The sequence below is a fragment of the Heptranchias perlo genome, chromosome 23 (genome assembly GCF_035084215.1).
Source record: "Heptranchias perlo isolate sHepPer1 chromosome 23, sHepPer1.hap1, whole genome shotgun sequence".
Lineage (NCBI taxonomy): Eukaryota > Metazoa > Chordata > Chondrichthyes > Hexanchiformes > Hexanchidae > Heptranchias > Heptranchias perlo.
In genome coordinates, this window is record NC_090347.1 from 27144612 (window position 1) to 27162306 (window position 17695).

General features: G+C 42.3%; 1 protein-coding gene across 1 annotated transcript in view; it reads left to right on the forward strand.

Moving 5' to 3' along the window:
• The window catches only part of LOC137341400 (bMERB domain-containing protein 1-like), a 46545-nt gene that overhangs the window by 19749 nt on the left and 9101 nt on the right, over window positions 1–17695 (forward strand). The window contains exons 3-5 of the mRNA XM_068004516.1: window positions 11358–11431; window positions 15118–15232; window positions 15404–15477. Coding sequence (XP_067860617.1) covers window positions 11358–11431; window positions 15118–15232; window positions 15404–15477 — 263 coding nt within the window. The remainder of the gene's footprint in view (window positions 1–11357; window positions 11432–15117; window positions 15233–15403; window positions 15478–17695) is intronic.

The window sequence follows — 17695 nt, forward strand, 5'->3', positions numbered from 1 at the left end:
ACAATGGAGGGAAGGCATTGGAGGAAAATGGCTTGGTCAACTTCATTAAATGCTATAGAAGTGTCGAGAATGATGCGGATTTGTATTATCACGGGCACGGAAGATGTCAGTTGTGAATTTTCTAAGGATTATTTCAGTGCTGGGAGAAATGTAGAAACCAGAATGTAAGGATTTGAACATAGTTATGGGAGAGATGACCATGGAGTTGGAAGGTGATGACAAGTTCAAGGGCCTTAGAAAGAAATAAGGGGTTGGGGATGAGGTGGTAATTGGCAAGGACTTGAGGGTCAAGGATGTTTTTTTTTGAGGGGATAATGGCTCTGAAGTGGGGAAGGATAATGCTTGAGGAGAGGGATTCATTCACAATGTCAGCTAACATGGGGACCACGATGGGAAGTTATGGTCAGAAATTGAGTGGTAATGGGATTGAGGGAACAAGTGAGTTTCATGGATGGAAAGGACAGGAGGGAAGATGAGACTGAAACTGCAGAGAGATGGGGTTCAGGCCTAGAATAGAAGGGAGCCTAGGAGAAGTCTGGGGCATGAGAGCACAAGGATGTGGAGGGTGCTGCAGAAGTAGCTGCACAGATGGTCTCAATCGTGGTGACAAAAAAAAATCCATTAACTCTTTGCAGTTAGTGAGGGTGAAGCAAGTGGGTGGGACAGGTTTAAGGAGACACTTGCTCATAGTAAAATTGAACCTGGGCCTATTCTTGCCCGCCAGGATGATCCTGGAATAGTGGGTAGTTTTGGATTAGCAAAGTGAAGCATGTTGGTGCTTGATGTGGTCAAGCCAGATCTGGTAATGGATGGCTAGGCCAGTTGTGCGCTGGGTACACTTGAGTTTGCACCCCTCAGACTAGTAAGAAACATACTCCAAATGGAACATGATAACTCCTTATTAAATTATTTTCATTTTATTAGTTTTGTACTGATTCAATATCTTGAAGTATCATTTGGCTTCTTTGTATTGAACCTATAAATAAATCCAACTAGGTTGGTTTTAACCAGTATCCATTGCTCTGTTGGCATGTTATTTCCACTTTTGGAAGAGACAGGAGAGCATGATGGGCTTCCTACATGATCTCCCATGAGTAATAATCTGTGATTAGGGGCTAAATGTTAATCCTGGGCATGCAACAGGTACGGTAGCATAGTGGTTATGTTACTGGATTAGTAATCCAGAGGCTGGACTAATAATTTGAAGTCATGAGTTCAAATCCTGGGGAATTTAAATTCAATGAATTAAATAAAAACTGGAATTTAAAAAAAAACTAGTATTAGCCATGAAACTACCGGATTGTTGTAAAAACCCATCTGGTTCACCAATCCCCTTTAGGGAAGGAAACCTGCTGTCCTTACCCGGTCTGGCCTATATGTGTCTTCAGACCCCGCAGCAATGTGGTTGATTCTTAATCGCCCTCTGAAATGGCCCAGCAAGCCCATCAGTTGTACAATCTCGCAACAAAAAGACATATTAAGAATAAAACCGGACAGACCACCTGGCATCGGACCACTAGGCACCGGACAGAACAAAGACGAACCAAGCCCAGTCGACCCTGCAAAGTTCTCCTCACTAAGATCTGGGGACTTGTGCCAAAATTGGGAGAGCTGTCCCACAGACTAGTCAAGCAACAGCCTGACATAGCCATACTCACGGAATCATACCTTTCAGCTAACGTCCCAGACTCTTCCATCACCATCCCTGGATATGTCCCGTCCCTGTGTGGGTACAGTGATATACAGTCAGGAGGGAGTGGCCCTGGGAGTCCTCAATATTGACTCTGGACCCCATGAAATCTCATGGCATCAGGTCAAATACGGGCAAGGAAACCTCCTGCTGATTACAACCTACCGCCCTCCCTCAGCTGATGAATCAGTCCTCCTCCATGTTGAGCACCACTTGGAAGAAGCATTGAGGGTAGCAAGGGAACAGAATGTACTCTGGGTGGGGGACTTCAATGTCCATCACCAAGAGTTGCTCGGTAGCACCACTAGTGACCGAGCTGGCCAAGTCTTGAAGGACATAGTGTCAGACTGGGCCTGCGGCAGGTGGTGAGCGAACCAACACGAGGGAAAAACCTACTTGACCTTGTCCTCACCAATCTACCTGTAGCAGACGCATCTTTCGATGATAGTATTGGTAGGAGTGACCACCGCATAGTCCTTGTGGCGACAAAGTCCCGTCTTCACACTGAGGACACCATCCAACGTGTTGTGTCCTACTATCACCGTGCTATATGGGATAGATTCAGAACAGATCTAGCAGCTCAAAACTGGGCATCCACGAGGCGCTGTGGGACATCAGCAGCAGCAGAATTGTATTCCAGCACAATCTGTAACCTCATGGCCCAGCATATACCGATGCTCAGTTTGGGTTCCGCCAGGACCACTAGGCTCCAGACCTCATTACAGCCTTGATCCAAACATGGACAAAAGAGCTGAATTCCAGAGGCGAGGTGAGAGTGACTGCCCTTGACATCAAGGCAGTATTTGACCGAGTGTGGCACCAAGGAGCCCTAGTAAAATTGAAGTCAATGGGAATCAGGGGGAAAACTCTCCAGTGGCTGGAGTCATACCTAGCACAAAGGAAGATGGTAGTGGTTGTCGGAGGCCAGTCATCTCAGCCCCAGGACATTGCTGCAGGAGTTCCTCAGGGTAGTGTCCTAGGCCCAACCATCTTCAGCTGCTTCATCAATGACCTTCCTTCCATCATAAGGTCAGAAATGGGGATGTGCGCTGATGATTGCACAGTGTTCAGTTCCATTCGCAGTCCGTGCCTGCATGCAGCAAGACCTGGACAACATCCAGTCTTGGGCTGATAAGTGGCAAGTAACATTCGCGCCAGACAGGTGCCAGGCAATGACCATCTCCAACAACAGAGAGTCTAACCACCTCCACTTGACATTCAATGGCATTACCATCGCCGAATCCCCCACCATCAACATCCTGGGGGTCATCATTGACCAGAAACTTAACTGGACCAGCCATATAAATACTGGGGCTACAAGAGCAGGTCAGAGGCTGGGTATTCTGCAGCGAGTGACCCACCTTCTGACTCCCCAAAGCCTTTCCACCATCTACAAGGCACAAGTCAGGAGTGTGATGGAATACGCTCCTCTCGCCTGGATGAGTGCAGCTCCAACAACACTCAAGAAGCTCGACACCATCCAGGACAAAGCAGCCCGCTTGATTGATACCCCATCCACCATCCTAAACATTCACTCCCTTCACCACCGGCGCACCCTGGCTGCAGTGTGTACCATCTACAGGATGCACTGCAGCAACTCACCAGGGCTTCTTCGACAGCACCTCCCAAACCTGCGACCTCTACCACCTAGAAGAACAAGGGCAGCAGACACTTGGAAACAACACCACCTGCACGTTCTTCTCCATGTCACACACCATCCTGACTTGGAAATATATCGCTGTTCCTTCATCGTCGCTGGGTCAAAATCCTGAAACTCCCTACCTAACAGCACTGTGGGAGAACCTTCACCACACGGACTGCAGTGGTTCAAGAAAGTGGCTCAGCATCACCTTCTCAAGGGCAATTAGGGATGGGCAATAAATTCTGGCCTTGCCAGCGATGCCCACATCCAATGAACAAATTTTTAAAAAGCACAAAAAAGGCACTCAGTCCATTTATGGAAAGTGCCTGTTCGCCATGAATTGGGAGTTAAAGTCCAAACTGGAACAATTAACATTTCTAATTGAGGTTTTGTCAATTGTTGCTGCAGATTCCTAATAAATTTCATTATTAGACAGTAAAACATCGCCTGGGTACAGCAAAAGGAGAAAAAGTGGGCACAGAAGGTCACATACTCATAACTGATCCCACACAATTTTCCTTTTGTTAATTTAATTGTGAGGAAAATCAAGTGAGCTCCATTATGAGCGTGGAACCCTCCCCACCCAATATTTGTCTCTGTGCTGTGCTCAGGCAATGCTTTATACTTCGGTGCTAAAGATGCAAATCCACCCCATTGTGATGGTTTCTTGGTTGGGAGGTATGACCTATTGCATTTTTTTTGCAACATATTTCTATGTGAAAAAGATCTAAATCAGTTTTAGAAAATGTAAGAGGGAGCAGCTTGTGTCCTTTTTTTCAAACCAGCTCATTTTCTGATTTGAAAAGAACATTGCGTGCATATAACCAAGAGGGGTCGAACATCTTGTACTCTCGTCAACCTTTGGAAAAGACAACCATTAATGACATTTCATGAAAGTATTGTAAAAATTACATCAAACCCACGCTCATAATGTTGTGGAAATGTGAAAGTAATCTGGAAAGAGGTCAATGTTTTAGAATGTTCTTAATAAAATATAAAGCGATACATTCAATTACAGAGCTTTGTTAGCTTTAATAGGAACAAATCCAAGATTGGAAAAAATTGAACACAGATTCTTTTGTGCACATCATCTGCACATCCCAGATATCATGTATGACATGACTAGATGATTAGGAATAAACTGAAGAATTTTTGGACACTGAAGCCCCAGAGCTCGATTATGAAATGGTGGCGGGTTGGCAGCGGGGGGGCGAAGGTGCACGTGGCAAACCCGCATTAACAAAACTTACCGTTTCCGATGAAATCGCATGTTGATTGATGATGATTAACGTCCTCTCTGGGTTTCATGCCTGGCAGCTAGCCTGATTGACAGGCTGGCTGCCGTCAGGAGCTGTAACGTGAGGTGGTGTGGGGGAGGGTTGAGAAAGAGAGAGAGCGAGACGTCATCCGGCGGAAGATCTGGGGGGAGAGAAAGATCGGGGTGGGGGGGGGGAGAATGGAAGATAGGGGTCGGGGGAGAGAGTGTAAGATCGAGGGGGGAGAGCGGGGTGAAGAGGGGAAGATCGGGGGGTGAAGGGGGGAAAATCGGGGGGACATCGGTGGGGGGTGAAGAGGGGGAGATCGGGGGGACATCGGGGGAGGTGAAGAGGGAGTGATCAGAGATGGAGATATCAGACATCGGAGCAGGGTGGAAAGGTAGTTTGATTTTGCGTTTTAACTTTGTGCAATGGTTTTTGATGTACTTTATTTAGTTTCTTTTTCCCTGATCTGGCCGTTCACGCCTGGCAGAAGCGGTGGGCAAGCCGCCCAGGTAAGTTAAAAATCGTTCTAAGTACGTAATCTCTCACAAGTAAAGTGCCTTAAGTACCTCAATGAGGTATATTTGGCTCTTTAACTATCATAAGCCGACGGGACTTCCGGTTTCAGGACGCCCACGTGCACACAGGTGGGGTCCCTGGGAAACGCGGAAGTCAGCGGGTTGGAGCCGGCTTCCAAATCCGAATGGGATTTCCCCGATTTTCGGAGCCCCCCCCAGCCCCAACGCACCTGCAATTTCCCCGTAAAATTGATCCCCCAGTGTCTAACTGGAGAGGAGCATAGGAACATATGAATATTACAACAGGAGTAGGGGCCACTCAGCCCCTCGAGCCTGTTCTGTCATTCTATTAGATCATGTCTGATCTGTACCTCAACTCCATTGACCCGCCTTTGCTCCATATCCCTTGATATCCTTACCTAATAAAAATCTGTCAATGTCAGTCTTCAAAATTTCAATTGACCCAGCACCCATAACCTTTTGGGGGAAAGAGTCCCAGATTTCCACTAACCTTTGTGTGTAAAAGTGCTTCCTGATTTCACTCCTGAATGACCTCGCTCCAATTTTAAGGTTATGCCCCCTTGTTTGTGAATCCTCCACCAGAGGAAAGAGTTTATCCATATCTACCCTATCAAATTCTTTTATCGTTTTAAAGACCTTGATTGGCTCGCCCCTCAGCCTTCTAAACTCAAGGGTGTGCGAACCAAGTTTATGCAACCTGTCCTCATAATTTAACCCATTATCATTCTGGTGAATCTGCGCTGTACCGCCTCCAAGGCCAATATTATCTTTCCTGAGATTCGCTGTCCAAAGCTGAACACAGTACTCCAGATGATATCTGACCTAGGCTCTGTACAACTGGAATATCACCTCCTCACTTTTGTATTTCAAACCCCTTGAGATAAAGGCCAGTATTTCATCAGCAAGAATATTTGACAGCAAAAAAATAATTTTCTTCCCATTACTTAAGTATAGTTTCCCTCTCTTGTTGCTGTCTTTACTATATTCAATCTCAGTCAAAAATAAAATCAAACCATAGTACTTTTTAAACTAATTGAGTTCTCCAAGATCATACATATCTCTACAGTGTAGAGTGAAGAGAAGCAGGTTCAATTTCCCTATTGTACTGATTTCTCACTTTCAGCGGTAGGGAGATGGTGAGCAGAGGTAACCTACCTCTCCACTCTGGGAGAATGAGAAGGAAATATTGAAGAATGAGTTGTCAGTTGGCTACTATTACACATCTCGTAGTGGGCAGATGACAAGCAGGATTGGTAGAAAGATGAATCCAGGTTGCCCATCTGCCTTCCTGTCTGCAGGAGGTGCAGAAAATGATATATCTAGCAAGATCTGTGTGAGTAGGGAGAAGTGAGGAGGAAAGTAAAGGGATATCATACCCTTATACAACTATTTAAAATAATTAGGAGAACTGACTTTAAACTCTAATGACTCCAGGTTTCACATCCACTGGAAAACAACACTTCAACCCACCTAACTACATAGATTTTAAAAATTTGGTTTGAGGGAACAGGCACACTATTCTACTCTACGTCTTGTCCTATCTGTTCCTGACTTAACATATTTCCACTGACTGATTCATACGTGTGGCATAGGAACATGTGGAGTTTGTACTTTGTTCTTTTGGTTAGACGATTGACTTAACATCTGCAAGTCAATATTTATGGCAGTGCAGAGGAAAATTATAAGTGGATGGAGTATCAAAAGAGGCAACCCCTCCCCAGTGTTTTCACATCCTGATAACCTTGTGCTCATGGATATACTTTTTTGCAATCCCTCAGTCTGAATTTAATTATCAGTGTGTGTGACATTGTGACAAAAAATGTGTATTCTTGTAATGTCGCTGACTCCATGTGATCCAAAGTCATGTGATGGAACCTAAAAATATCCTGGGTCCAAAATGATCTCCTGCAAAAAATCCCTTTTGTGAATTAGCCAAAGTGGTACTTTTTTTAAAAAAGCAAAAGTATTCAGAAATAAACTATTGAATAAAACAGTTAGTGACTGCATGTCCCCCAGATAGTCAGAGAAGGTAGAATTGTAATAGCATGGGTCAAATTAGATGATTATCATTCTGATAGGCGCTGGAGTCAGATTGGTATGAAAATGATATATCTATAATTCCACCATAATCTTTACAACAGACACGCTTTGAAAACATGGTAAAGATAAAAAATCTACTCTTAAGTATTGGATGAAACAAAATTTGCTCCAATTACAAACATCCCCTTGTCGTCTGGAACTCTTTCCCAAAATTCTCCCATCTTTAAAGGAGGGTTATGGTGAGTAGTTGTTGAGAATGGCACAAAAAAATAGAAATGTGGGCAAAATTGCTTCTTTTGATATTGAGGAGGTGCAACAAAGGAGGTCTCCTATTTAGGGTTGAAGACCACCCTTAGTAAAAAACTGAGTTGCGAGTTGCATGGAGGTTTGTTGCTGACTAAATCAGTACAGTCACCCAGGGGAAGATTGGAGGACTGCTCCACCCTGTGCCCAGTATTCCAGTATGCGTTCTTGGTGAGCTGTGATCTGCACTGGGAGTGCAGAATTGGAAGGTTTATTCATTTGACAAATTTCACATAAAGAGCTATCAATTAAGCTCAAAGCCCTATGGATTTAAGGTAAACCCTGGGAATGGATAAGAAACTGGCTGAAGGGCAAAATGCAATGAGTACATGTTAGAGGAATTACGGTGAGGTGGATGGAGTGTGGGGGGTCCTGAGAGGTGGCCCAGGGCTTGGTTGTTGGACCACTCCAGTTTCTAATTTACATAAATAACTTGGAATCAAAAACTCAATGCAGATTGGTCAAATTTGCAAATGATACTAAACTAAGATACGGTAGAATCAGATGAGACTTCTCAAATTACGGAATGAGTTGGACAAAATATATAAATGGTCAGAACAATGGCAGAGGAAATTTAATGCTGGCAAGTGTGGAGTACTGCACGTCAGAAGAAAAAATAAGTGACCCATGCACTCCATGAATGCTGTTTAAAGAGCTAAGAATGAAGCTGAAAGAGACCTAGGAATCTTGGTAAACTCAACACCTGACATGTCCAACCAATCCAGAGCAACAATCAACAAAGCCGATAGAATGTAGAACTACATAGCCAATACAATAGAATACAAATCAGAGGAAATCTTGATCAAACTATATAATACTCTGGTTAGATCACATCTTGATTACCGTGTCCAGTTCTGGTCGTCAAGATGCAAGGGAGACATTCAAGTACTGGAGGCAGTACAGAGAAGATCCTCAAGGTTGATGCCTCGAGTTAGGGGTCTGAGTTATGATGACAGCCTGGAAAAACCTGGGCTTTTCATCCTGGAAAGGAGGCAGCTGAGAGGTGATCTACTCAGGGTATATAAGATATTAAAGGGAATGAAAATGGTAAATCCAGAATTTTAATTTAAATTAAATTGAGAGTAAGACTAGGGGACACGGTTTCAAACTAGTAAAAGGTAAATTTCGGACTGAATTATTCTTCATACACAGTGATCAATGTATGGAATGGCCTTCCAAGAAGAGTAATGGAGGCAAAAGCACTGGAATCTTTTAAGAGACAATTGGAGGCTAAAATTGAGGGAATCTTATATCCTTCTGGATGAATGAATCAAGATGGGCCAAATCGCCTTCCTCATCCATGATTATCTTGTGAGATCCATGTTTCAAGAGGCCTGTTATTTCTTGTTCATTCACTACACCTCATCTAGGAGTTTACCAAATGAATGTAAACCAGTCAATTTCAGTGATTCAATACTGTATAACCATAGGGAAGATAACGCTCCTAAGAAAATATGCTTTTTAGATACTACATTTCCGTGGATTATTAACATGTATCACGTATTTAATAGTAGCTTTCAAAGGAGAATTGGATATTTACTTGAAAAAGAAAAAATTGCAGGGTTCTGGGGAAAGAACGGGGGAGTGGGACTAATTGGAGAGCTCCTCCAAAGGGCCAGCATAGGCGTGATGGGCCAAATGGCCTCCTTCTGTGCTGTAAGATTCTATGAAATGAGATTACCAACTTCATTCGTGGGTCTTCAATTATGAAGAAAAACAGGTGATCTCCCATTGTTGATAAAACAGGAATTTCACCCCTAATTACTGAAATGATGAAACCCACTAACAGACAGCAAGGAAGAGACGCCCAGCCCAGCAGTGATGTAACATTCGCGCCACGCAATGACCATCTCCAACATGACAGAATCTAACCATCTCCCCTTGACATTCATACGGTATTACCATCGCCGAATCCCCCACCATCAACATCCTGGGGGTCACCATTGACCAGAAACTTAACTGGACCAGCCACATAAATACAGGGGCTACAAGAGCAGGTCAGAGGCTGGGTATTCTGTGCCGAGTGACTCACCTCCTGACTCCCCGAGGCCTTTCCACCATCAACAAGGTACAAGTCAGGAGCGTGATGGAATACTTTCCACTTGCCTGGGTGAGTGCAGCTCCAACAACACTCAAGAAGCTCGACACCATCCAGGACAAAGCAGCCTGCTTTATTGGCACCCCATCCACCACCCTAAACATTCACTCCCTCCACCACCGCTGCACAGTGGCTGCAGTGCGTACCATTCACAGGATGCACAGCAGCAACTCGCCAAGGCTTCTTCAACAGCACCTCCCAAACCCACGACCTCTACTACCTAGAAGGACAAGAGCAGCAGGCACATGGGAATAACACCACCTGCACATTCCCCTCCAAGTCACACACCATCCTGACTTGGAAATATATCGCCGTTCCTTCATCGTCGCTGGGTCAAAATCCTGGAACTCCCTAACTAACAGCACTGTAGGAAAACCTTCACCACACGGACTGCAGCGGTTCAAGAAGGCGGCTCACCACCACCTTCTCAAGGGCAATTAGGGATGGGCAATAAATTCTGGCCTTGCCAGCAACGCCCACATCCCATGAACGAATAAAAAAAAAAGACCCCGATGAAATGTATTTTCAATAACCTTCCCATGGCACTATTCTGCTCATAACTTGAAGGGAGATTTTCTGCTTTGATGCATGCCTGGATTACACGTGCCCATTTTGTAATATTCCATCCATTAATTCCAAAGGGAAAAACCTTCCCTTTTATTTCAGCTAAACAAGGGGAAGAATTATTTTCTTATCTTATTTTTATCTGGGGACTGTAGTGTGGGCTGGTTTGAGGCCCGTTTATATCTTGCATATATTACAAGGCAACAAACACTTGAGGGTTTTGACTAAGAAAATAAATCGTAAGCTCAAAACGGCAGTGTTTTTTGAACATTATCCAAAACTCCTAATCTTTTTGCCTTTTCTCCTGCTATTATATTTCATAACATTGGATTGAATAGCTCCTGTGAACAGGATAATCTCAGAAATGGTTATCAGGTTAGAAAATTGTCACGTTTTTACATGGCGATTCATGAGACTCTGTGATTATCCTTTATGTAGAAACTGATTGGTGATGGTTATAGTTAAGCAATAAAGCACGTCCCTGTTTATATACAAAATAATTGACTATTAGATTAAGTTCTTCAAGTGAAATGTCTGAACTCTAAAAGGAATGTTTAATAGCTATTAATTCGCTAGTCATTAAAAGTTACAATTTAATGTTGTTTGTTGCTGACTTATAGCATGGTGATCCATTATTTTTTCCACTTCTTTGCTAGATATCCTACAGTAGTCAGAAAGCAGAAGCAGACTATAGAAGGCATTTATAAATAGATTTTTAAAAATCATTTTCAATATATTGCTGAGGACGTATGTACTTTCCGGTTATACAATGTAAAACCAAATAACACAACTGTGCATCCATAATGATCGCTGGTGAAGCAGAAAATTCTGCTCGTAAAATTTTAAATGAGGCTCACAAGTAAAAGGAAGGACAACGTCACAAAATTAACAAGATGATGGGGGGGGGGTGTTCATGGGAGCACTTCATCCACCTTTGAATAGATGCTGCCTGCAGTCTCGATTGTCTCTGTCATTAATACATAGTGGGACTAATTAGTTAATTCTCCATGCATTAAATTGCCCCATAAAGATTTCCTCAATGGACTTTCCTATCCCACTTACATTTGAAAGGACAGGTTGCCAACCAATCAATTTCAGTGATTCAATACTGTATAATCGTAGGGAAGATAATACTCCTAAGAAAACATTGTTTTTTAATTCTACATTTCTGTGGATTATTGACATGTATCATGTATTTTAGTTTTCTGATATTTCATTCTAGGATGGATGATATACAACTGTGTAAAGAAATAACCCGACTTAAGAAGGAGCTGCAGAAACTGGTATCAATACCAGGTGAGTGTTGGAATCTGCCTAAGTCTTGTGTAGTTAGATATGGTAAGGTAGTACAACCAACCATGTTTTCAGCACAAATCAGGAACCCAGCACGCATAACAGTTAGCGTACTGTGATTGAGCTTTTTGTCATTCCCACGTGCAAAGGTTATTTCCACTACACATAAAATTTGGACCGATTACATCAATAGATGCTTCGGCCTCCACCTTCCTGAAATGGACATATACTCACTACAGTACCTATTATCCCAGTGAGTTTCACAGATTTATGGACTGCCTGTGGTAGTCAACTGAAGTGATTTTAAAACCTAAGCTTTATCACCCTAAATGAAAACCCGACAACTTAGCATTTAATGTATTGCTTTAATGCTGGCATTAGCTGTGATTTACGTTTGGACCTAATGGTGGAACAAATGGAGGCTCCAGCACAGGCTTTGATGCTGTTTTCATTTTCCTGACAGCAGCAGTGTTAGAAATGAGATTCTGCACCATGCAGCAGGGTGAATTAAGCCAGTTAAGCAAGCGATTGGTTTAGCCTGTGGGTTCTCAGTTTTTTGCTTCAGTAACTGAAGCAAATCACCTGTTAGAAATGACCTATAAATGTAGAACTGTGACCTCGGGGTAAATAAAACAGATAAGAAAAACAGTTTCTTTAGAGCAGCCAAAATTAAAGTCTAAATTCTGCATTTATAATTTGGAAGCTAGGAGCACTTCACTATTTCCTCAAAAAATACCTTTAGGCCCTTTTGTTGGAGCAGAAAAGAATCAGTTTCTCTTTTAGGAATTTTTTTTCATTTTTATCAATATGCTTATGAATAGAATCCTTCTTCCACATTGAGTGCACAGAATCAGTATCAAGTCCTCCCAAATCAGATAACCCATATGCTGGTTGCAGGATAACTATTTACTCTAGCCACACAATAGAGTGGAAATCACTCAGCTGTATTTTTAATATCTTGATTAATGAACTTGTGTAAAATTCCCAATGGTATTTTAACAAAGGGATTAGGCCATTTAATTTAAATAGGTTGATATCACACAATACAATAGCACACAAAGTAATTTTACAGTTTACTAACTAATTAGTTAAATTACATTCAAAATATTTCTATATATGTTGTCTGTCAACCTGGAAAGAGCATACAGACTGTTTAATTCTTCTTCCACATCCCACATCAATCATCTTGCGAGACTGCCTAGCCTTGAATTTATGAATAATCTTGTGAGGCTTTAAGAACTGAGCTGAGATGGTTCAAATTCATTTCACATCGAACCTTTATAGCTAGCAGGGACTTCCATCCTATCAGACTGAGCTGATTTCAAACCCAGGTCCTTCCTAGTCTCCTCACGTGATTATTTAATTCAAATATGTTAACAATGCCAACTAGCACTATGAGAGAAATTGGATTGAGTGACAAACTGTCTACTCCTGTTCATGATGTGGAGATGCCGGTGATGGACTCCTGTTCACACTGTCGAAAGGATAGGAGCAAAATATTTACATGTTGCCCTTAACTTGGCATTCATGAATGTATTTTTTCTTCCAATTTCTCCCTTTTCCCCCAGTGCGAAGACACTGACTTTCGTTTTCATTTCCAAGGATGATCTTTTGTTAAAGCGGTCATGCTTCACTTGAGGTATAAGTCTAGACAATGGATTTTAGCAGGTTTTTTTCCCTCGGAGGGAATCATAGCTGAACTGGATCTTGTCCTCACCCATTGTTCACCACACTCACACGTCAGTGGATAGTGATCAGAATTGGAGTCATAGTATCATAGTAAGGTACAGCACAGGAGGAGGCCATTCGGCCCGTCGTGCCTGTGCCGGCTCTTTGAAAGAGCTATCCAATTAGTCCCATTCCCCCGCTCCTTCCCCATAGTCGTGTAAACTTTTTCCCTTCAAGTATTTATCCAATTCCCTTTTGAAAGTTACTATTGAATCTGCTTCCACCACCCTTTCAGGCAGTGCATTCCAGATCATTACAACTCGCTGCGTAAAAAAATGTTTCCTCATGTCGCCACTGGCTCTTTTGCCGATCACCTTAAATCTGTTTTTTTCTGGTTACTGACACTTCTGCCACTGGAAACGGTTTCTCCTTATTTACTCCATCAAAATTGTTCATGATTTTGAGTGCATCTATCAAATCTCCCCTTAACCTTCTCTGTTCTAAGGAGAACAACTCCAGCTTCTCCAGTCTCTCCACATAACTGAAGTCCCTCATCCCTGGTATCATTCTAATAATCTCTTCTGCACCCTCTCTAAGGCCTTGACATCATTTCTAAAGTGTGGTGCCCAGAAATGAACACAATACTTCAGCTGAGGCATAACCAGTGTACTCTATGCCTTATTAATAAAGCCCAGGATCCCATATGCTTTTTTAACAGCCTTCTCAACTTATCCTGACACCTTCAAAGATTTGTGTACAAACACTCCCAGGTCTCTCTGTTCATCTTCAAAGATTTGTGTACATACACCTCCATGTCTCTCTGTTCCTGTACTCCCTTTAAAATTGTACCATTTGGTTTATATTGCCTCTCCTCATTCTTCGTATGAAAATGCGTCACTTCACACTTCTCTGCATCAAATTTCATCTGCCATGTGTCTGCCCATTTCATCAGTCTATGTCCTCCTGAAGTCTGTTACTATCCTCCACATTGTTTACTACATTTCCGAGTTTCGTGTCATCTGCAAACTTTGAAATTATACCCTGTATACCCAAGTCCAGGTCATTAATATACATCAAAAAGATATAGGCGATTTTCAACTCCTTAGCTCAGGACAAATGCATCATTCTGCTTGCATGCGAAATATCCAGGCCAAGAACATTGCATTATCACACACAAGCTAAAATTTTGACCATTTGTGGTAATGGGGTATACCAGGAGAAAGCTTATGTGTGAGACTTGGAAACCTTGTATTTTACTCACAAATTTTCTCCTCTCCCTTCCTCTTCTTTTGGACTTCTTGCTGTGTACAGTTCCATGGGTGCTAGTACTCTCTGATAACTTGCCCAAATGGTCAATTCTCATTCGGGTTGCCAACTCTGGTTGGACGTATTCCTGGAGGTTTCATCACATGACCTCCCACCTCCAACCACCCTGCCAGTTAAACAGCCTTTTTTCCCCATCTCCAATATTTCTATAACTATTAAACAAAAGTGATAAAGAAAATGAAAAAACACACACTGTTTTTCAATGCCCTTATGATTTGTTTCCCGGGTTGCTCACAGAAGTGTTCAGAAGATTAATATTTAATTCCTGGAGACTCCGGGACATTCCTGGATGGTTGGCAACCTCAGTACTCGTGTGTGAGTCTAGATATTAAGCATGGCAGGCTAATGAACTCAAAGCAGCACAACCTAGCCTGATCCTGTTTTCATATGGCAGCTGCAAATATGCACTTTTAGCAGGAGTCACGGGATAGCTACCATAATATGAAACTCATTCTGATTTTCCCCTTCCTAACCCAAGGGCACCGAGGTTAATTGTAGCACCCCTACTGTCACCCCAGATCAGCTAGATATGCAGACCGGAGATCAAAATTGGGACATTACTGGTCTGTGTAACAGCTACTCACTGAAAAGCTCAGTGTCACCAGTGGAGTGTCTTGGAGACTTTGCATATGTCCTTTCTGTATAAATATTACTAAAAGACTGGAACTAATAGAAATTATCATTTAAAAATCTAGATAAAGACAAAGCAAATGAGGATAAGCAGAAGGAAGAAGAATTACTGCAACAGATCCACAAACTGGTGGAGACGAGAGACTTTCTTGTGGATGATGTTGAATTTGAACGACTGAGGTACAGTGGCTTAATTTAAACAAGTTTTTGAAATAAATGGCAACACAGCATAAAAGCTTTGAGACTTGAATTGACAAATGTTGGTTGATATAGTTGCAGATGTGTTGAATAAATGACTGTACATGGTGGTTGATAAGTAGTGACCACTGAATTATGTTGCTTTTATCACAGAGAAAGAGAGGAAGACAAAGAAATGGCTGATTTCCTGCAGAAAAAATTATCAAAGGCCAGCTCTAAAAAAACAAGTAGGTGTTTGATTGTCGTGTAGTCTCTTCACCGGTCTCCCTCCATAAGCATAAGCTTATCCAAAACTCTGTTGCCCGTATCCTAACTCGCACCAAGTCCCATCCACTCATCATCCCTGCGCTCGCTGACCAGTCCCGCTCGATTTTAAAATTCTCATCCTTGTTTTCATTGCTGCACCATTGGCGGCAATGCCTTCAGCTGCCTAGGCCCTAAAGTCTGGAATTCCCTCCCTAAACCTCTGCGCCTCTCTACCTCTATCTCCTCCTTTAAGACGCTCCTTAAAACCTACCTCTTTGACCAAGCTTTTGGCCACCTGTCCTAATATCTCCTTATGTGGCTCAGTGTCAAATTTTGTTGGATAATGATCCTGTGATGCACCTTGGGATGTTTCACTACGTTAAAGGCGCTATATAAATGAAAGTTGTAGTATTTGTGGTCAGAGATAGGTGTAATCTGGGTGTAAGGCAAATACTCGGCATAAAAGATTGAGGAAACTTGGGCACAAGTGTGTTACGCACGTAATTATGCTACGCCTGAATTTCTCTGATCTTATACACTCATGTATCGATCTCAGCCTCCGAACGCATCTCTGCTCATTATAATAGCTCCGCCCCCAGGCTAAAGATCTGTACAGGCGAACTTCCTGCAATTACACTTGTTCACAACAGTGTAATATTACTCCCAAAATTTTAGGTGCAGCAGGAAACAAAGTCATTGGCTCAGAAATTACTCTCCCGAGGACGCCGTTCCATAATGGCGACCTCTCCGACCGCTGGCAAATCGATGGAGTAAGCTCGCAAATGTGCACGTGCGCATTAAACCCAGGAAATCGCGAATTTGCTCCCATTGGTTCGCCATCACTTTGACAGGTCCGAATTAAAGGGCCACCTACGCTAAAATAATAATTAAACATTCGTAAACTTAACTGTCTGCCCAGCTGGAACAAAGGTACTTATGCCACCAAAAGGTACGCTGGAAAATACCAGCCTTACACTACTTTTTAAAAGCACGGTCACTATTTATCACTGCGAAACAACAAAAAATTAAATTTTGATAAATGTGGAATGTCAAATTACTCTTATTTTTTGATCATTAAAAAAGTTTCTAAAAATTAAAAATTTAAAACTTTTTTTTTACTTTTAACTTCTGTAAGTTTCATTAAGTTTCATTAAGTTAAATCATTTGCTTGGCTTTTTATACTGATATGTTAAATTTTTATTCAAACTAACAGACTTTCACTTTAAGTGAATGATTTGTACTTATGTGCTTGTGGGCGTGACTTCACTTCTTGACAGATTCTGTGGGCGTGGCTTCCATTCCCACAGTCTCTATCGATACGAAGGAAACTGCGCTGAAATCACAGCGCTGAACTGAAAAAAAATTGAAAAGGGAGCAAGTGAACGTCAGAGACCACGAGGTAAGTATTTTCGTCGTCTTTGTCCGCAGGGTGTGCAGACAGTCTTGTCACGCTGGTCAGAGCAAGTTCCAACCCATAGTCTTGGTGTTTGTTTGTGACTTTTTTTTAAGCAATTTAAAAAAAAATGTTTTATCCTCACTGAGACCTGCATTGTGTTTTCAGTTTCTTTGAATGTATTTTTATGGCATCAGTATGAGTCACATTAGAAACTGAAGAACTTCTACAGTTGAATGTTCTTAAGCATGCTGCGCCTAATTTGCATGAATGATGGTTCGATGGCTTGAAACTTGAATTTTCATTCTTAAGGAAGGAATACATAGTGTGAGTTCTGCATTTTCCACGGATTGTTGTGTTGGTGACCACTTGTTTCCGCTGATTTTTACATTCCTCCGTTTGCTAATCAGATTAGCAGGAAATTTAGGTGTAAATTGACATTGCAAAATGGGTGCACGAATGGGCTTGATTTCAGGTGTAACTTCCCAATTATACCCCCGCAGGAAATTCCACCCCGGGTTTTGAGAAGGTGTGAGAGAGAAGTGAAGAGGTGGAGGGGTTTAAGGAAAGAATTCTGGAGAGTAGGGCTGAAATGGCTGAGAACTCTTGTCACAAATGGTGGGGGGATGGGAGCCAGAGATACTCTAATGGCCAGAGTTGGGGGACTGAAGGAAGCAGTTTGAGATATAGGGATGGAAGAGGTTGCAGAAATTGAGTGGAGTGAGTCCATGGAGGTATTTAAAAATAAAGATGAGGATTTTACAATCAATCCATTGGGCGTCAGGGAACCAATGTAGGTCAGTGAG